The sequence below is a fragment of the Calidris pugnax genome, unplaced genomic scaffold (genome assembly GCF_001431845.1).
Source record: "Calidris pugnax isolate Ruff unplaced genomic scaffold, ASM143184v1 scaffold26, whole genome shotgun sequence".
Classification (NCBI taxonomy): Eukaryota; Metazoa; Chordata; class Aves; order Charadriiformes; family Scolopacidae; genus Calidris; species Calidris pugnax.
Genome location: NW_015090765.1, coordinates 666,645 through 688,977, shown reverse-complemented (window position 1 = coordinate 688,977; position 22,333 = coordinate 666,645). Strand labels below are relative to the sequence as shown.

General features: G+C 35.3%; 1 protein-coding gene across 1 annotated transcript in view; it reads left to right on the top strand.

The window, feature by feature from the left end:
* Positions 1-22,333, top strand: part of SBF2 (SET binding factor 2) — a 272,308-nt gene that overhangs the window by 103,040 nt on the left and 146,935 nt on the right. The window contains exons 7-13 of the mRNA XM_014966465.1: positions 9,687-9,819; positions 11,446-11,554; positions 12,295-12,408; positions 13,237-13,314; positions 17,170-17,283; positions 17,782-17,910; positions 18,719-18,817. Coding sequence (XP_014821951.1) covers positions 9,687-9,819; positions 11,446-11,554; positions 12,295-12,408; positions 13,237-13,314; positions 17,170-17,283; positions 17,782-17,910; positions 18,719-18,817 — 776 coding nt within the window. The remainder of the gene's footprint in view (positions 1-9,686; positions 9,820-11,445; positions 11,555-12,294; positions 12,409-13,236; positions 13,315-17,169; positions 17,284-17,781; positions 17,911-18,718; positions 18,818-22,333) is intronic.

The window sequence follows — 22,333 nt, the reverse complement described above, 5'->3', positions numbered from 1 at the left end:
GAGTGAAATACTTGCTTTTAAATTTTTATATAAATAAATAAGCCTTGTATTTATCTGGAGTTAGTCGTTGTAGTTTGACTCAAATCACTCGAGACTTGCTGGTTTATGTAGCTGCAAAGATGACAAAAATATCCATCATCAAGATAAAAAGTCATTAAGTGTTTCCATATGCTTCTTTTGTTGGGGAAAGTGAAATGTACCGGTTGCATACCTTTAGCATATACCTTTATATTTTCAGAAATTCTTGTTTGCACGTTGTTCCTATGAATAAATAAAGATTCAGGTTTCAAGGAAAGGATCTATGATGTGCTGGTATCTATGAGTGGACATCACCACACCAGATTTCTGATGCTACCTAGCTAACGTGGCTAAGTCCCATAATAGCTGTCATTAATGTGTAAAAGTTGTTCAGGCTTTATTGGCAGACAGTTCTTGAATTGTCAAGATTGAAAATGAGGGGATAAATACAGTAATTTCATTTTGATGTGCCACTCCGTTTTTAGGTAACATAGTTCGCTAATTAGGTTGTATGCAGAATAATTTCCAACAGTGTCCAAAAGATCATGTTTATAACTTTGCTTTCTATTCATCCTGCCGTGGCTTTGAATCTGTGGTCAGAAAAGTTAATATTTTTTAATTGTAATCATTTTCCTGATTTCTAATATGAAATTTTAAAAAAACAGTTGGGTTGTTTGAAAATTTTCTAATGCTTTTATTTGAAGTTTAAATGTCTGTTGGTGGCTGAACAGAAATCCTCCTTTACTTTCAGACAGTTTAGCGTATATGAATCAATTTGGAGAGCTGATAAATTGCAGTATCGGATTTTGATTACTTAAATGAATCAACAGTCGCAAATAATTTCTCCTCACATCAAGTAAGGATTTTTAGATTTGCTATCAGAGTAAATAAAGATAATTTGGGCTGATTTAACTGCTATAAATAATTTTTATAGCATGTGTTTATTTTTCCAATTTATCTGTTGATATATGTGGGAGAGAAGGTTTCACAAAATATTTGGTACAAACACTAAATTCATGTTTCTTAAACGGGCAGTTCTAAAGAAGGAAAGTCACCTATAAAAACTTCTAAAAATGTGAACATTTTTTATCTCTGCTTTTGACTTTCTTGTGGATGGAATACTAGATATTTACAGGATAAACATCCAAACCAAATAGCTTCCTATTTTAAGTGTCTTAATAAATAACGAAATAACCAAGTAGAAGAGGAGATGTGTGAAATGAGATGTAAAAATAAATCATTTCAATAGAATACGCTATTACTCAAATGTTAATCCCTGCATGCCTATAGAGACAGACAGACAGACAACAGAAGCCTCTGTTTTAATCTGATAGTTAACTGTTCAGTGTTGAGGAATATTACTTGTTGCCCTACCTGTAGGAGAATAAAAACCAATCTCGATTTGGCTTGCATTAAGATTATTGTCTGCTTAATAGACAGTCTCTTACTTTGACACTTGTTGCCCTACCTGTAGGAGAATAAAAATCAATCTTGATTTGGCTTACATTAAGATTATTGTCTACTTAATAGACAATCTCTTACTTTGACAATCTCCTGGCATTTATTCTTTACTGGACTTTGGTTGTGATGTGTGTTCAGTAAAAAAACCCACCAACAAACCAAAAAAAAACCCAAAACATTTAAAAGAAAATACCTATGTCTACTTTGGTTGTGATGTGTGTTCAGTAAAAAAAAACCACCAACAAACCAAAAAAACAAAAAACAAAACAACATTTAAAAGAAAATACCTACATCTATTTTTTTTATTAGCACCTATCAAGGCTGTCTGTATGAGCCAGGTATGCAATCATTTGCAAATGACTTTTGGGATTTTGCTGCTCCTTCAAGTAGCTCTGTGGAGGGATTTAGTAAAATTGTTATAATGAAGTGGTATCAACATTCAAATGACACACATCACTGTGTCTTCCTAAGTAGATCATGTGATGTGCTTAATCCCTGTTTTCTTGTGCCTGTGTAATTTTGGGTTTGGATGACAACCATCTGCTTGGCTCAGTGTTGACAGAACACGCTTTGGGAGAGCAATAGCAGTGGGACTATTTATCCAGAAGACATATTTTTCTATATACTCATTTTCACAGTCTCTTTGATACACTGTTTAATGACCAATTGGCTTTTATGGCATTCATACCAGAATCCTTCTGTATGGTCCTCCTGTTCCTTACCTCTTCCCACCCTCACCAGGGGCTGGTTTGTAGAGAAGCCTTCGTTCTGCCCTGCTTCTTACAAAGAACACACAATATTCATGGTTCAGATACTGAACTGCCTTCAGTTCAGTTCCAAAAATCTCTAGAAATGTATTTTGATTTCAGTGCTGCATGTCACACCCGTGCTTCCTTCGGTGTGCTCAGAAATTAGTACAAATGCTTTATTCATTAAACGCTTGATTCTTTGAGGGAGTCTTAGCTGAAGGCTCTGTGCTTTAGAGACTGCTTCTCTTCCTCCTTAGCCTGACAAAGACCAAATAAGCTAATCTCTTGGGGTGCTTGTCTGACTCATGTTCTCTGTTACCCAGCCAGAAAGCAGGATAAGTTAACCCTCACAAAACTCTCTGCTGGCACAGCTGGGTTGCTCCCCATTTGTGAGCAAGTTTGGCTATGATTTAATCATGTAGTGTGCTGGGCAGTCCTACTCTTAATAACAGAACTGCCTACTCTTCTAAATGTGAATTGATCCTGAAAGTGAGTGACATAGCAATTTTGGGGGTTTGTTTTAACTATGCATAGTTGATTGGAAATACCGTGTAATTTTTGGATTTTGGATGCAATTTGGCAAGGGTTACCTATATGAGTACCGAGTACAATTGTTGCCTCTTATTTATTAGTTAAGCTTGTATTTTGTTCATTAGCAGTGCTATGCAGCTACATCTAAAAATAAAAATGAAAAGAGTTTTGTTTTCCTCTACTTTTTTTCAGTTATCTTTAGAGCTTGACACTGCCTGGCACAGAAATTGTACTATGTGCTCTCCACTGGCCTTTCAGAAAGGCTTTTCAGTCTTTGTTGGCCCATTTCCTGGATTAGTCCGGCTAAGTTATGGATTATTTTGTCTATTAAGCTTTTTCTTGTGTCCAGTAATTCAAGAATGGCATATTGGCATAATAATATATTCAACTAGTTGAGTTTCCAAATCTCATGTTTATAACTCTTTACAAAAGTCTGAAGAAGTTGGTGATAATATTTTGATTTCTTGCAATATAGAGGACAGTTAATAATTTGTCAAGTACACTTTGTGTTTGGGGTTTTTTTTAATCATGCTTAAATAAATACTTAAATTCTAGAACAACAGGAAGCAGGCAGAATGATACATTTGTTGATGTAGGATGTCAGATAATTTAGTACAAATTACAGATTCTTTAAATACTTGAAAACAGTGAAGGTCAGGAAGCCTCCATTCAAAATTTTCCAGCGTATGTATAATATTTTACAGGATGTGTGTCTGTCTGTAGACTGCAAAAGAGTAATCTGTAAAAATCAACTTGTTTGTTGTTTTTCATGTTGTCTATTTATGCCCTGACAAATTAGCATCGGATGTGGTGTGAAGTCTGAAGACCAGTATAGGGTTCAAGGTTACGGACAATCACGATTGTGTCTTGGAGCATGAGGAAACTGGGCTCAGGCTGTTTTTTGGAGCTGTTTGTTTTCAGTAAACATACAAGACTTAAAACAACACCTTCGTGGCTTGGTCAGATAATTTAATCAATAGTTTGAATAGTTTAAGAAAGGAAAATAACAAAAAGTCTTAATATTTATAATTTGTTTGATTCTATCAGATGAAAATTTCCTTCACGGTCATTATATTGCTCATACTCCTGAAAACATATATTTCAAATCATGTGTGGAGCAATAATGTTGTATTGAGTTAGTGGCTATCATCTGGAAAATAAGAAAATTCCCGATTAGATGTCTATACTGTATAGTTGATTTTATTTATTTAAAGTTCTTCTGTATTGTATACGGAATATTAAATAAAAAGAAAAAAAAGAAAAAGAAAAGGAGAGGGAAGGAAAACAACTGGTACCAAGGAAGTTGTCTGGGCTGTACAGGTTTTTCAGCCAGAAGTGGTTAGCCTGGCTTTCACTATCCAAGTGTATTTCCAAACCAAGTAGCCTGTTTCCAAGAAGTTGGTCAATATTGGTGATTAGCTTCTCAATGGAAGAGCACTTCTATTACGCAAAAAAACCCCCACCCTAAAACAAAATAAACCCCACTAAAACTTCAGAACCTCTCTTTAGGGATAAATTTAATATTTCTTAGGCTGTGAAGCTTTCATGTGGGAAAGTGGAAGTGTAAGAACCAATGAAGTTCTCACTTAAAACTGGCTTTTGTGAAAGATATCTCAAGAAATGACCTTGTTTATTTCTTGCATGTTTTTTGATATTGTATTGTCATTTTTTGTAAGTTATTTACATATTTTTACATGAACTCTGATTACAAAGGACAAAACAAATACTATTATTGTGGGTATACTCTTTTGTATTGAAGGTACCTTGCAGAAATGAAAATAATTTTATTTTCACTTGCAAGCAAGCACACAAGATTCCTAGTCTCTTTTTTTTCCTGCTTCTGCTGAAACATGGCCAGTTTTGGTGAGGTGACTTTCTGTTTTTTATGCATTTAGAGTGCAGAAAATGGCTGAGAGAATTTAGAGATAACTTTTAGATGGAGATTCAATGCATTGAAAATTCCAGGTTCATCTTGAAGTTAAGAACATCGATATGGTTATGCTGGTTCCATTAGGTAACTTACATCTTTCCCATGCAGGGTTCTGGTAGGTTGTCCTGGTTTGGGGTAGAGAGAGGCTCCTGCTCTTGTTGCTGTAGCCCTCAGGGTCAGCCAAATTGGTTGTTCACCCCATGGAGGTTTTGCACCTCTGGGGAGGAGCGGACAGGTCAAGTGACCCAAACTGACCAACAGGGTATTCCATCCTTTTATAATGCCACGCTCACCATAAAAGTGGAGGGATTAAAGTGGGACAGATTGGCTCAGTTTCTTTGGGCTCCTCTTCAGTGGCTCTCTTTCTTTGGTAACTGATGCCCGAGGAAGGTCTACCATCAGAGTGGTCTAGAATCCCATTTCCCATTTGTCACTGAGTCCCATCTGGAACTTTTCCAGTGTCTGCAGGTGACATCTCCCTGGGAACCTGATACCGTTTTGTATTTATATACACTGTATCTATTTCATTATTTTCTTTTTATTTTATTATTAATATTTCATTGAAGTAGTTTAGTTTTTTTCCTAAACTCATAAATCCCTCTCTCTCTTCTTTCTCTCTTTGGAGCAAGAGGAGGGGGAGAGCATCTGTCATCTTGTCATTGGCCAGCCCAGCCCAAACCACAATACAGGTGTTTGGACTTAGAGCAGACAGAGCATGTGGGAGATCTGTGTCCTGCAGTTGCTTCTCTGCTGAGATGTTTCTTTGTGCAGTTTTCTGCCAATAATAGATTACAGGACAATCATGTACATAATGCACAGCTGCTTTTAACTGGTTTTCCAAGGAACTTGGAGGTGTGACAGGGATTGGCAGACTTGAGAGACAATGCTTCTTATCCCTTTTGATATGATCCTTGCCCCTTCCAGCCTGTCTCCTTGCTTTGGTGATGGCTTTCAGTTGTCCCTGTTCAAACTCATAGAGAAGGGTGGTTATTTCCCAGTGTCCTTACTGTTTTTTTCCTGCTATATTACATACAAGACCTGCTGATTGAGAGAGATGTGCTTAGATGCTCTCAATTTTGGTCACTTTCATAAGTTCTGCAAATAAAGCAATGCTTTTGTCTAACTCAGCAGAGCTGGGGCTGCATCTGGTGCATTCCTATCACATCAAATATTTCAAATTCATCTTCTGCGGCCACTTAAGATGTAGTAAATGCTTGAGAGAGTAACTAGCAGAATGTAATAAAAACATTTGCAGTAAATATTCTTCTGTGTGGCATCTGGGAAATAGTTGCTAAAATAGGCTTCTTAAAGATTAAATTATATTGGTGGTGATTAAGGTACAATGGGAAATGCCTCTGTGGAGTACAAAATGAAGCTTTATCTGCAGCCACTAACGTGCAGCAAAAGCAGACTGATTTCCCTAGTGAAGCTATGAAAGCCTCACAAACTGTATTATCACTGCTTAATAGTTTAAATTTAAAAAAAAAAAAAAAAGTGTTGGTTTATTTCTTCTTTTTCCCACTTCTTTTTATTCCAGTAAGTGTTGCCTGTTGAGTATAGTCCATTTTCCCCCCAATAAAATCTGGGAGGAAGGTCTAGACTTACTGTAGTTGAGTTCAGGTGACAAACTTGTTGTTTTACTTTTTTCCCCCCCTGAGTTTTACAGAAACACAGACCTTATTTTTCTGGCTATAAAAAAAAAAAAAAAAAGTGTTGGTTTATTTCTTCTTTTTCCCACTTCTTTTTATTCCAGTAAGTGTTGCCTGTTGAGTATAGTCCATTTTCCCCCCAATAAAATCTGGGAGGAAGGTCTAGACTTACTGTAGTTGAGTTCAGGTGACAAACTTGTTGTTTTACTTTTTTCCCCCCCTGAGTTTTACAGAAACACAGACCTTATTTTTCTGGCTACCAAGAACATACTCTATTAGGTAGAAAAGTTGAACTTCATCAGAAATGAGTTCAGTTTTGACTAAAGTTGAACTTCATCAGAAATGAGTTCAGTGAGTTTTGACCTGTCTTCTAATGTAGTGTATGTGAAATTGGGTTCTTAAAAGAAACTATCAAAAAAAATCAGCAAGAAAAAAAAATTACACTGACTAGTAAGATTTTCTCTAAATTGAAGATACTTAACAAATGCGTTTCTTAGAGTGGTGAAGATCAAAAAAAATCAGCAAGAAAAAAAAATTACATTGACTAGTAAGATTTTCTCTAAATTGAAAACACTTAACAAATCCGTTTCTTACAGTGGTGAAGATAAAAATCTAACAGACATACAGCTTAATGCTATATATGAGCATGAAGCTTACCTATATTAACTATACAATAGTATATAATTTTAGTAGTCCCTAGGAGACTGTGTGGTCTTGTGCTTTATGGCAAATGTGTTCTCAATTTTTTCATAGAATAAAAAAAATCAATGTAACCATAATGAGTTGTTTGAGCTTCATAGACAGATATCAGCACTAGGAAGTTGGAGCATTTTATGCACATCTTCTTTTTAGAAGGCCAGTGTTCTAATAATATGAATTAGTTGTGGGTGTCCTCCATATACATCAGTAAAATTTCGATTTCCATTTCATTCATGTATTTTGTTGGTGATTTTTTTTTTTTTTTTGCATTTTTAAGTGCAATTGTATATTGTTTTTATATGTGATGAGGAAGCATATATTCAGAAGAGATTTTAAGTGAAAAATGCTGATTCTGGGTAAGTTTCAGGACTTCTAGAGGTATTAGTATTAAGACATTCCTTCTAGACTCTTGAATTATCAAAATCCACAAGAAGAGAATATCATAAGGCTAGAAAAAAAGTGCTATTTTTTTACACAGCTTGTTTTCAATCGAATACTTTCAGTAAAGGAATATTTTAATTCTTTGTAAAAGAATATTTAAAGTCAATAACATCCATAAAATATTTTAGAACCATTACCTCAGCCTAGGTTGCAGTTTTAGATGTGCAGAATGGAAAACTGTCTCTTTCAAGATTTTCTAGTTATAGATATTTTGATCACAAGAGGGGTTTTTTTTTTAGTTTTTTAGGTATTATTTTCAGTAATACCTGTCAGAAAATTATAGGTTAATATAGGATTATTTGAGAATCTTTGTATCTGATTATAGGAAAAAGGTGCCAGATGTTTAAAAAAATATATTCCTAAGTGTCTTAATAAGACATTTGGTGTGGAATGAAATGGTCCATTAAGCTTGAAAACAAAAACTTAGTTTAAAACAAAAAGTATACTCCAAAGCAATCTTTAAAATCTTCTGGGAAAGGAACAAGGGCAGTGTTGCATAAAAAGGGCAATTCAGGTTTTAATTTCTTACTGAGACTTTTTTTTCAGGACTTCTAGAGGTATTAGTATTAAGATATTCCTTCTAGACTCTTGAATTATTTCTTATTGAGACATTTTCAAACAGGGAGCAGTTTCTAACTTTGTATTCAAATATATACTTACCCTCATACATACATACACAAGAAAGTACACATACACTATTTCAAGTTAGCTTCTAACTGTTCACTGATGAGGGCTGTTTCATTCACATGAGGAAACTAGTTTAAACATTTTATTTTTTTGTTACCACTATCCTTACATTGTATATTCCAAAGCAGTTTGTTTTATGCTAGCACAATATTCATTATGCCATTGAAAACAATAGCAAATATTTGCAACAATAACTCACTCAGTGTTACAACAAAGCCCTCTGCCTTTGATTTTATGAATCTGTCCTTAGGATTCTGGGAGAATGAAGTTTGAAAGCACAAGCTCTTATGTTATTTGACTTATTCATCTTAAGAATTAAGTCTTTTTTTCGACAACCCACTCCGAATCCTTGTCCCTTTATATTTTTGAACTAAGCCCCACTCCAGTGAAGCAAATTTTCGTACAACTTCATAGGAAAAAAAAAAAAAGATTTGTCAAAATATGTAACAAAATTACTTAAGTAAAACGAAGTGTTAATTATCATGTGAATATAATGTCTCTCAGTGGCCATGCTTCTTATTGGGAACATTATTGTAAGATAAGCAGTAGGTTTGTGAAGGTAATACAGGCTGTCTTACTGATAACAGAAGCTATGTCCCCAGGGAAGCATCATACATTCCAGCATATTTCAGGAAATTTCATAAATTTCTGCATATCTCACATCTCAGACTTGTCTGCTTCTCAGGATGGGACTTTGTTTTAAAGGAAATGTATTTTTGTTTGTCCCTGAAAGCACAAGGCTTTGTCTCCTAGGTAAATCATATTGTCTTAAAAAAAATATAAAAATAATCATCTGATTCATGAGTCTTACCCTAAATCTAGTAGGGCTTGTTTAAACAATCAGCTCTTCTTTCACATATCCTTCTAATGACATGTACTCTTTTACTGCCCTTTTTTAACCTTGTGACTCCTAAAATGTTGTCCATGGATAAAGTATCAATGTGTTTACTAGGAAGTCTTTGTCATTTTCTTTTGAGCTTGGCACTAGGATTTTTACTTGTGTCCCCCCACTGCCCACCCTACTCCCCCATGGAGATACATAAATGTTTGGAAGTTGAGCCTGGATCAGTGACCAGAATTGAATTCTAGATACACAGAAGACTATGCAGAAGGTACACGTAATGCTGTTTGAAGCCATTATTAAGCATTCCTGGGATTTGTGCTGAGAAGAGGAAATCCTTGAAAGTGGTATTGAGAGAGAGGTATAATACTATATATTTGAAATATAGAAATACATTCAGATAGTATTTTAGCAACCTCAAAAATAGAAAGGAAGCTGCAGTAGTTAAATAAAAGGTAGAAAAATTTTGTGTTTGGCAATTTATATGTGCATTTATCATACACATTTTGAAAATTCCACCAGAAAGTGGTACATTTTAATATAATTTTGATTTTCTTTTGGCATGTTGTTACAGTTCTTTTTTTTGTTTTGTTTTGTTTTTTTTTAAGGAATTATTTTAATATAATTTTGATTTTCTTTTGGCATGTTGTTACAGTTTTTTTTTTTCTTTTTTTTTTAAGGAATCCAAAATGTACTCAGCTTGTTCTGTGCCGTGCTTACAGAAAATAAGGTTCTCTTTCACTCAGCAAGTTTTCAGAGGCTCAGTGATGCCTGTAGGGCTCTGGAGTCTTTGATGTTTCCCCTCAAATACAGGTTAGTTGAGTTTTGATTCTTTGACTAATTTTATAACTACTTTTATAACTGAGATTACATTGTCTGTAACAAAAGGAGCTGTGCTACGTTTGTTCAAATAAGCAAAGGTTTTCTTGATCATATATACAAGTCTTAGTCTGTACACAGAATTAATAAAAATCTGATTGCATCATGACAGTGGAAACAATTAAAGGAGAAACGTCCAACATACAATGCAGTAGAAATCCTGACTAAAGTCAATTGGAAGGTAAAATGTGACAGTGATGATCCATAAGTAAATGTATGGAAAAGATATGGGGGAGATCTAATAGCAGCCTGCCAATAAGTAAGAGGAGGGGGCACAAGAGATTGGGGTCATAAATCAAAACAGGGATGTTTCTGACTGGATGCAGAGAAAACATGTTCTATTATGAGGATAACTAAGCAGTGGAACAGAGAGCCTGTGAGGCTTCCATCCCTGTACGTTTTCAGGACCCAACTGCAAAAAGCCCAGGGCAACTTGGTCTGGACCCACTCTTGACCCTGCTTTGAGCAGAAGACTGGACTAAGTGATCTCCTGAGGCCCTTTACAACCTGAAAGAGTCTGTTTCAAAGATAACATCTGCATTAGCTTGTATCACAGTTTAAGTCACTGACAGATATCCAACAGAAAATGGATTTAAATGCACAAGTTAGTCTTCTTAAAAAGGTCACATCTGAATTCAGTGAATGGAAAACTTAATGTCAAGCTATTTGGTTTTTTTAGGAAGAAGACACCTAATTCTTCCTTGTGTATTAAAAGATGCTTGTATTTTAGTAGTACATTTTCATTTAAAATATTTCAGAGATGGGATTCATTTTTAATGTAGAATAAGAAGAAAAAAAATGAAAGTTTTGGAATATTTTTTCTAATGGTACAGTAGTCACGAATGTAAATTTTTAATAACTATTAAATAGGTGTTGAAATGCATTGATCAAATTAGATCCATGTTTTCACGTTGCTCTGATGAAAACACTGTATTTTTAAATTTTCAAATCAAGTAAACAGTATCTGAAATATAGAATTCTATACCTGATGTTTAGTTGGCATTTCAATATCAAAGCAGATTTCATTCAAAGATTTCTTATCAATGATATTTTACAAAAGGCTGAATTGTAGTGGCTGGATGAAAAACTAGCCACCTTTTTAAAATGGATATATTATGCATAACTTTAATGTCTCTAGTTACCTAAAGATTGTGGGCAATTATAATGTCCATGTAACATAAATGTTACAAATATAGATAGTCTTTTGTTGTTTTCCAAAATACTCTCGTTTACAATTAATTGTAGACCCTATAATATAATAATTTCTGGAGTTTACATGACAGCATGACCCTTTATAAATTCTTTAATAAATAATTTAATCTTTTGTCTTTTTAAAACACAGGTATTAATATAATAATTTCTGGAGTTTACATGACAGCATGACCCTTTATAAATTCTTTAATAAATAATTTAATCTTTTGTCTTATTAAAACACAGGTATTTATAGTAAATTTATTAACAGGAAGATTTATTTTTTTTTCTATAAACAAAAAAGCTGCCCTATGTGAAGGGATAGTTGGGAGCTTTTGTTTTATTTTATTTTATTTATTCTTTTCACAGTTATCCCTATATTCCAATTCTTCCTGCACAGCTACTGGAAGTTCTCAGCTCACCAACACCTTTCATAATTGGCGTACATTCTGTCTTTCGTAATGACATTCATGAGCTTGTAAGTACATCTCCCCAGCACAATGTTAGTTGTGATGTTTAGTTGCAAAGATTTTCTGCACTTCAGAGATGTTTATATGAACAGTACATATGGTTTTAAAATATTACTGTAGAAGGCAAGGCAATCGGAGAAAAAAAAATTGTCAATTCTTCTGTAAATACATTGAGACTATATAATAGAGGAGGGAAATTATTAGATTCCAGTGCAGGAGGGGAAGGAATGGATCCATTTCCAGCTTTGTCACATATTTGTCATTAGTTTGAACAATTCATTTATGATTTTCAAATGCATCCTCAATTATTTTATCCTTACTTTCTAAGCATGTGCTTGGAGAAACTGAACCAGGGTTGCATAGACTTTTGTATAGATACATAGAAGTACATAGAAACGTGGGATTTTACTTATAGTTGTCATCACTGTGTCCTTTTACAAACAGCCTATTAGATATTTCTGAACTTCTGAACTTCTGAACACAGAGCTGGAACATCCAGAAGCATAAGTCAGTTGAAAGTTTGGTGTAATTTCACTTTCTTTAGTTTGCATTCATTTTTCACAGCTAGATTCAGTAATATGAAGTATTTGGAGTATTTCCTTTATCAAACGCGTTCTGTACATGAAAGTTAATACTGTTTTAATTTCTATTTTTAACTTACGTGCAGATCATGAAATTTGAACTGTTGTGTTTTTAAACTATCCTTACAATATGCACTACTGATAATATTTTTGTTTGTTCCTTACAGTTAGATGTAATCATAGCAGACCTGGATGGAGGCACAATTAAAATTCCTGAATGTATTCATCTTTCTCAGCTGCCAGAGCCACTGCTACATCAGACTCAAATGGCGCTTTCTCTAGTATGTTTTGATATAAACCCCATTTTCTATCCTCTCACCTATTTTTAAAGAATGAAAAATTAATTTCAGTATTAAATCACTTTCAAACACACTGGAAATGTGAGATTTAAAACTGTGATTCCTGCCAAGATTCTTGTTTTTGGAATAATTTATTATCTGAAGTTAAAGTTAATATAATCAGTGATTTACTACTAAAATGTTTTTTCATTAGTCAAGAGGAAGTTAGTGATTTTTCCTTCCTAATAATGATTTTTTAATAGTTCAACCTCAGTGTTTGAGCAGCATTGTTACTATTCATTTTAGCTCCTTTTCTATTTTCATAAATTCATTTCAACTGTACATGACCTTAAAGTTTAATAAAAGAATAACGAATTAGTCTTAAAGTTTATTTCTGTGATGCCCCTATATCAATATTCAAGAATGATTGATTCTACATTAGGGAATCACCAAAAAAAGTAGTTTAGTTTGTCTTTTTACTATAATTGTCATAAATTAGAAAACACCGTATTTGGAGGCTTCTGAACAAATCTTCTTATCTTAGACAAATTTTCTGCCTGTTAATCTGTTTCAGATAATCAACTCTAAAATCCCTAACTATATTGATTAGCTTCATTGACTGTAATAAGAGTTTTTGATAACTATCTCATTTATAAAAACCTGAAACTCAAAAAATTATTCCTACCTTTATTTCCACACAGTCTTCATAATTTAGCTAAATTTCCTATTTGAGGTACTTAATATCAGTTAATTTGAGAAAGAAGAAAAAAATAATTTGTCCTTTCCTTAGCAAAATGAGGAAAAAAAGATTTTGTTTGAAAAATTCTCTAGGTTTTGCATCCTGATTTGGAAACAGCAGATTATGCATTCCCTCCCCCACGAACAGCTTTATCACACTCAAAAATGCTGGTAAGATTTCTGTGTTATGTCTTACTTTCTTAAGTAGAAAACTGTTGACATTTTATACTAACTTTCTTTTAAGAATTTGTACTTTGTGTTTTCTTTTTCATATTCTTTATAGTATTGGTGGAGCAAAGAAATGCCACTGGACTTGGCATTCTGCCCACTAATAGCATCCTAATGGGTTAGAAGTTTTTATAAATGTATTTGTATTAATATGGAAGCACCTTATTTTCTTTAAATATTGCTGTCTGTTGAGTTAAATCTGTGCCTTCTCTGTTTTGGAGACCAGTAAAGCTGCAGAATTTTACATGAGTGCACAAACTTGTCTTTTGTGTGTGTGTAAATGTTGAAATTAAGTTCTCTTATAGACATGACATCCCCCCCACCCCAAGGAAATAAAAGTTTAGTCACACTAAAAGGGTCATTCAAGATCTAGATTTTAGAGAAAATAAGAGTAAAGATAGAAGTGGTAGTTGTGACTTATGTTTTGCTGACACCAGTTTTACAAAAATAATGGTAATTATTTCCCCCCCACCCCAAGGAAATAAAAGTTTAGACACACTGTAAGTGTCATTCAAGATCTAGATTTTAGAGAAAATAAGAGTAAAGATAGAAGTGGTAGTTGTGACTTATGTTTTGCTGACACCAGTTTTACAAAAATAATGGTAATTATTAACCATTGTGTGCTTGGATGTATTGGGATAGGAGTTCTATGTTTTTTAGTTTAACCATTGTGTGCTTGGATGTATTGGGATCAGAGTTCTAGAGTTCTATGTTTTTTAACATTGGATTTGGCTTTAGTAAACCTCATCCTGAATGAAACAATATATAAGTCTATACTAAAAGAAGTTTTCTCTAGAAAGTTTTCTACTAAAATCTAGTTCATTTAGATTAAAAATAGTTGTGAAGCCATGAGAACTTAACAGGTTGGTAAAACTGCTGGTTTTAGCTTGTAGGAGTGTCTAGAATTGAGCATGAGTTGGGAGTCCAAACTGAAATCCAAAAGCCAGTTCAATTTAAGAACAAAGCTTGGGCTTTCTGTGTAGGTGTATTCAAAAACATGTAACTCTGAAGTGGTACAATATATTTATTGTTCTTACTTCTTTAAGATTGGGGTTTTAATTGCTGAAGACAAATAATGTTATCCAGATTTCATTGAAACTAATGGCAAAATTCAGCTAAGATCTCACTTTGAATGGTGAGGTTATAAATTAATATAATTTTGTATCATAATAAGAATTTTCTTAAATCTGAAATAAATGTTTTCAAGAAGTCCAAAAAGTCAGGGTACAAATATACCTGTTAAAATCCTAGAGGGCAGCCTGGACACAAAGTAAATGAGAATCTCTCTCAGTAAAGTAAGCCCTTGCAAAATGAATTTAAAAATAGAATAGCACCAATCATGTTCCAGAGAAGAATCTAGACATATAGAAAAATATTCTAAAAGGACAACTTTATAGAATCTTATGTATACCTGAACTTATTTCTTTAAAAAATAATTATAAGCTTTAACTTATTTAGGTTCTATTTGCTTGTTGATTAGCTGATCAGCTGTTTACCTGATTCGTCAATCTAATACTCTTTGCTGCTTGTAACTTTTGAAGTTAGAGTTTGTTTTAAAAGTCCTTTGGGACTCCATAAAACCTGTGGTCATAAAACAATTTCTAGGACCTCAGGTTTTAGGCATGGCAGCAGTCCAAGTAGGTACCTGAGCTGAGGTGAAATACACAGGTGGCACATGATTTGATCAGTCTTTAGTCCAGATTTCATTGAAACTAACGGCAAAATTCAGCTAAGATCTCACTTTGAATGGTGAGGTTATAAATTAATATAATTTTGTATCATAATAAGAATTTTCTTAAATGTTTTCAAGGAGTCCAAAAAGTCAGGGTACAAATGTACCTGTTAAAATCCTAGAGGGCAGCCTGGACACAAAGTAAATGAGAATCTCTCTCAGTAAAGTAAGCCCTTGCAAAATGAATTTAAAAATAGAATAGCACCAATCATGTTCCAGGGAAGAATCTAGACATCTAGAAAAATATTCTAATAGGACAACTTTATAGAATCTTATATATACCTGAACTTATTTCTTTAAAAAATAATTATAAGCTTTAACTTATTTAGGTTCTATTTGCTTGTTGATTACCTGATTTGTTAATCTAATACTCTTTGCTGCTTGTAACTTTTGAAGTTAGAGTTTGTTTTAAAAGTCCTTCGGGACTCCATAAAACCTGAGGTCATAAAACGATTTCTAGGACCTCAGGTTTTAGACATGGCAGCAGTCCAAGTAGGTACCTGAGCTAAGGTTTGATACGTGGGTGGCACATGATTTGATCAATCTTTAATTGCATCTGGGCCGGCTAAAGATGTCCCTGCCCCAAGTCTGTCCCCAAATATTCATGAAATTTCCATTAACCCCTATGTGTTTACATAAGCACTCCCTCTTTTAAATCAAAACAAACCAGGACTTTAAAGATCTACTGTTTTAAACTTTTTAAACTAACTCTGGCTTATTTTGGCTGCAGTAGACTGGCAAGTGGAGACATGAGTTTGGAAGAGTCCTAGACAAGTAGCTGAGCAGACTTAGAGCAGTCTCCTCATCTGGCAGAGCCACAGCAGATGACTATGGTGATGCCTGTGATGCTCAGAGCCTGTTAGTGATCCCTGCTTAGGCTCCTGAGGTTCCTTGCCCCCCCTGCCCACTTCGGTGGCACTGCTAAAATAATATAATAAATCCAGGTTAAAATACCTTCTTTCCTTTATATAGCATCAGTTGTCTCTCGTGGCAGTTCCTTAATGTGATCCACCAGATGACCACCCCAACAGTTCATAGAATCATAGAATGGTCTAGGTTGGAAGAGACCCTTGGGATCATCGAGTCCAACCATCTCCCCTACTCTACAAAGTCCTCCCCTACACCATGTCCCTCAGCACTGCATGTAAACGGCCCTTAAACACATCCAGGGATGGTGACTCCACCCCCTCCCTGGGCAGCCTGTTCCAATGCCCTATCGCTCTTTCGGTGAAAAATTCTTTCCTAATGTTCAATCTAAACCTACCCTGTTGGAGCTTGAAGCCATTAAACTTGCATTGCCCAGGGGTTGTTGTGCAGGCGTAGAAAAAAGCAGCAGGAGTAAAGGGGTGAATATGTACTAAATGTATCATTGCCATCTGAGGACAGATCAGTGAAATTGTAGCCTCACATAAGATAACTTCATGCACGTACAGGTATCTCCACTTTGCCTGCTGTGCTGCCGCATCGTTTGATGAATTTTAGGCTTTTCTCAAATAGCATTACACAGAATCACAGAATCACAGAATCTTAGTGGTTGGAAGGGACCTCTGAGATCGAGTCCAACCACAAAAAAACAAAACAAAACAAAAAAACCACCACCAAACAAATACAAAACACACCACACTAAACGCCCACCAAAAACACCGCACCCACCAACTAAACCCCACACTCAACACCTCACCATAAACCAATAACCTTGGGCACTAGAGCATGCCCTGAAGAGCCATGTCTACCCGTTTCTTAAATCCCTCCAGGGATGGTGACTCCACCACCTCCCTGGGCAGGCTGTTCCAGTGCCTGACCACTCTCTCAGTAAAGTAGTTCTTTCTAATATCTAATCTAAATCTCCCCTGCCCCAACTTCAGACCATTTCCTCTGGTCTTGTCGTTCGTCCTTTGGGAGAAGAGGCCAACACCTGCCTCTCTACACCCTCCTTTCAGGTAGTTGTAGAGGGCAATGAGGTCTCCCCTCAGCCTCCTCTTCTCCAAACTAAACATGCCCAACAAAGTGTAGAAAAGTTGAGAGTATGAAAATGTTTTGACAGCATATTCACTTACTGCTTACAGGATAAAGAGGTGCGAGCGATCTTCCTCAGGCTATTTGCACAACTTTTCCAAGGATACCGGTCCTGTCTCCAGCTGATCAGAATTCATGCTGAACCAGTAATTCATTTCCATAAGGTAAAAGAGAAGCAGTTACGTTTATTTAGTTAATATTCGTTTGTGTCACGTTATCCCCATGAGCTTGCCTTTTGAACAAGTGTTCAGGTTTGAAAAAATAAAATAATCTGCATGTGATAAGCATATCATTTTGACATAGAGCTGTATCAGTGTATTTCAGGGTGACTAAATGACAGTGATGAAATGTGAAACAAAGCTAACATTAACATTTAATACAAAGAAACACTTGAGGAATCATTAAGGAATTCTAAACACATATGTATGTAATTAGAAATCAAGGCTTTAAAGTACTAGTTTTCTGTTGCTGCCTGTGAGATTTATAAAATGTATTACATCACTCCTGAATTTAGGTATAAAAGGATACTAGGTGATATAAAATTAGGAAGTACCACGTATTACTATGAGCTGGTAAAATGTTTAACTGCTAGTACATAAATAGGTGGTTGTAGTTTTGATACTGATAAAATACCTGCATTTTTTTTTCTGTCTTTATTGCAGGCAGCCTTCTTGGGGCAGCGAGGTTTAATTGAGAATGACTTTCTAACCAAAGTTCTCAATGGAATGGCTTTTGCTGGCTTTGTGTCAGAGAGGGGTCCTCCCTTCAGAACCTGTGATCTTTTTGATGAGGTGAAAACTGTTCCTATGTTTCCAAGGAAATTAAAATGTACCCATGGTATTTCAGCATGTGAAAAGCTATTGAATGCTTCTGAATCCTTACTGTTTGTTATCTGAAGTTTATTCTAAACTTCTCATTTCTCATTTTCTACCAAGCATACATTTCTAGCTTGCTTTCATAAAATTATGCCCTGCTTATATGTATGAAGTTAAACAGTTGTATAAATCATGGTAGTGCTATTCCAATTGTCAGGTTTGGAACTTTATAATGCATCACATGTGATAGTACAGAATTATTTTGAATAATTTAATTACATTCTTAGAAACATTGAAAAAATAATTGAGAAATATTAAATTAAATACATACCCAACAATATAAACTGGGACAAACATATTTTTTTTAAAAAAGTAATGCTCATACCCAACAATATAAACTGGGACAAACATTTATTTTTTTTTTTAAATAATGCCATCTTTTTACTCTGCTGGCTTTTATTTGAATGTAGAGTAAAAATAGAGTTTGCTATTAATTCTGTATAGTAGTAGTATAGACAAGAAATACGAATTTTGGTATTAGAATTGTTAAAGGGATGTTTTAGATATGTAGGACTTTCTGTCATAGGTAGGACTATTAACTCTAGCAACAGCAGCTCTATAAAAAAGTGAGAATGTCTCGTGTTCCAGAGCAATGTGACATTGCACATTTTTCAGTGTTCAGTTTTCTTTGCTCGGTTTCAATTTAAGATTAACATTTCATAATTTAAATAGGAAATCAATTATTTTTAGTTGAGTTTTCAACATTTTTTTTTCTGTTTTAAAGTTGGTAGCCTTTGAGGTCGAAAGAATTAAAGCTGAGGAAGGTAATCCACCGAAAATGATAAAACATGTCAGAGAACTTGCAGAACAGCTCTTCAAAAATGTAAGTTTACGATACCTGCCACACTTTTAGAGTTGAGATAGTAACACTGAAAATTCTTATTTGTGAGACTGATCCAGTATCTGAAACTGGAAATGACTGCTCGTGGTAGTCATCATCTGCGTTATAATGAAAGACTTTGGAACTTTAAATGTTATCAATTTTGTACATGTGAAGGAAGTTGAATATGGTAATATCGATTTACTAATGCTAATATTGATTTACGTATAGCTACTGTTACTTAGCATTCTATTTTCTTATAGTGTATTCACATAATATATACAAACTGAGCTACTGTTACTTAGCATTCTATTTTCTTAGCGTGTGTTCACATAATATATACAAACTGTTTTTTTCTCTACTGCAACCTGTCCATGCCAAATACAACTCTTCTTGCCTCTCAACACTTTTGCTTATGAAAACTATATATCCAATTTGCCATAATGTATACTTTCAGCAGATCTTTCCTGCTGTGCAACCCAGTCCCCATGGTTTGTGTGCTCAGCAAGCACTAGATCTTTCCTGCTGTGCAACCCAGTCCCCATGGTTTGTGTCCTCAGCAAGAATTTCATTTCTTACAGCCTGTTTCTTGGACTCTCCAGGTTTCCTAGAATACCATTTCCAGTTTCATTCGGGCTGTCCTATTATACCTTTATGTTACATGGTGCCTTTGTAAAATTTCTTACCATTCCATTAGATGGGGGTTTTTTTGCTTGTTGTTGGTTTCTCTTTTCATGAGCTAATCTCCCTGTTACACAGTCAGTTAACGCCTTTCTCATCCTTTCTTTTCTATATCTCACTTCTCCAAAACTATAATTTACATGTGCTCTTCTATAAGAAAATCACAAGACTTGTTAAGTACTGCTAAATTCCGGGGTGTTTGGGGAGGAAGAGGGAAGCTGGGTTGGGGATGTCTTTTTTTTCCAAAATGAATTGCCTTTAAGCATTTTCTGTGTCAATGCAGTCTTTGTTTGGGGTAAAATTAGTATCTTTTCCATAGGAAATCCAAAACTTTACAACAAGTACATTCAGCCATGTTTTGTGTCAGTAGATTTTGGATGGAAAAATACATCTATGTATTTCAAGTAAATGGAATGTGTGAATAATGGGGTGTGTTAAATGAGGTTAGTCTGGCTTTGATATTGTCCTTCATTGCAGAATTTGTGTGTCTGTCTTCAGGCACACTCATGTACTTATTCACTCCATCTCTTTTCCTCTGAAATTGCTAAATAACTGTTATACTTTTTTGAAAGAAAGAATTGATGCACAATTCAATCTACTTTTTTGATGGTAGACATTAGAAGAGAGAGCAAATACATCTTTGTGGACCAAAACCATTTCACATTTAAAAATGTGTATGAAATGTCTCTTGTCCATATGTGTTGTAGCATACTTATTAGAGTATCTTAATACTCATACTGACACTTTGGATAAGAGAATGTATGTTGTGGAAAATTAAGAGAAACATGTGTATGAAATGTCTCTTGTCCATATGTGGCGTAGCATACTTATTGGAATATCTTAATACTCATACTGACACTTCTGACTTAAGAGAATATATGTTGTTGAAAATTAAGAGAAATGTCACTCATCAGAATATTTATTACATAGATTAATTTCATCTATGAGATTTGATTTGTAATAAAATGTTACTTATTCAATGGTAAACCTCCTCATCCTATAGGATTCTCTTAATCATAAGTGCTGACACAATCATCTTTTATTATGATCTAAAATTAAGTTATCGGAAATAAAAGCTTCTGAATAAATATTAAATTCTCTTTTACTAATTTAATAGTAGTGTTTAACATAGCGACCTGCATTTTCTGAATTCAGGTCTTTCAGGTTAACACTGTCTAGGTTAATAGTGTGTGTCTAAGTGGTGTAGCAGGTTGCTAAACATTTCCCCTTGAATTATGGGGGCTTCTGCTCCTTGTCCCTGTCTTCTAGCTCAGGGAGCTGGCAACCCAGAGAGCAACTGGTCTTACTATTAAGGACTGGGGCAAAGAATGTATTCAGTGCCTCAGCCTTTTCCTCATCTTTTGTCGCTATGTTTCCCCCGATGGTCTTACTATTAAGGACTGGGGCAAAGAACGTATTCAGTGCCTCAGCCTTTTCCTCATCCTTTGTCCCTATGTTTCACACATTTTTAATTGTTTTTTATGGCAGTACCCAGACAAAGTTCTAGTTGGGCTTTGACCCTTCTAATTTTCTCCCCACATAACCTCACACCTTCCTTGTAGTCCTGAGTTGCCTGCCCCTTCTTCCAAAGGTCATATACTCTCTTTCTTTTCCTGAGTTCCAGCCAAAGCTCTCTGTTCAGCCAGGCTGGTCTTCTTCCCCGCTGGCTCATCTTTCGGCACATGGGGATGGCCTGCTCCTACAACTTCAGGATTTCCTTCTTGAAGAATGTCCAGCCTTCCTGGACTCCTTTGCCCTTCAGGGCTGCCTCCCAAAGGACTCTGTCAGCCAGTCTCCTAAACAGGTCAAAGTCTGCCCCCTGGAAGTCGAAGGTGGCTGTTTTGCTGACCCCCCTCCTTACTTCTCTGAGAATCAAAAGCTATCATTTAGTGATCACTATGCCCAAGATGGCCTCCAACCATCACAACACATCACATCAGTATTATGATACTAAATGACTCCAAAGGAGATGGTGAACCTTTGTATTTGTTTTCTAGTGGATATAGATCTTTTTTAGAATGAAAGAGCCTATAAAGCTTAAGAGAATGTGCAAATGTGCAACTTGACACATTTTTAATTGTTTTTTATGGCAGTACCCAGACAAAGTTCTAGTTGGGCTTTGACCCTTCTAATTTTCTCCCCACATAACCTCACACCTTCCTTGTAGGATTCTCCTTAGCCCTCCTTTTGTTTCTAATGTGTTTACAGACACATTTTTAATTGTTTTTTATGGCAGTACCCAGACAAAGTTCTAGTTGGGCTTTGACCCTTCTAATTTTCTCCCCACATAACCTCACACCTTCCTTGTAGTCCTGAGTTGCCTGCCCCTTCTTCCAAAGGTCATATACTCTCTTTCTTTTCCTGAGTTCCAGCCAAAGCTCTCTGTTCAGCCAGGCTGGTCTTCTTCCCCGCTGGCTCATCTTTCGGCACATGGGGATGGCCTGCTCCTACAACTTCAGGATTTCCTTCTTGAAGAATGCCCAGCCTTCCTGGACTCCTTTGCCCTTCAGGGCTTCTTCCCAAAGGACTCTGTCAGCCAGTCTCCTAAACAGGTCAAAGTCTGCCCCCTGGAAGTCGAAGGTGGCTGTTTTGCTGACCCCCCTCCTTACTTCTCTGAGAATCAAAAGCTATCATTTAGTGATCACTATGCCCAAGATGGCCTCCAACCATCACAACACATCACATCAGTATTATGATACTAAATGACTCCAAAGGAGATGGTGAACCTTTGTATTTGTTTTCTAGTGGATATAGATCCTTTTTAGAATGAAAGAGCCTATAAAGCTTAAGAGAATGTGCAAATGTGCAACTTCATTTCTTAAAATAGTTGTCAAATGA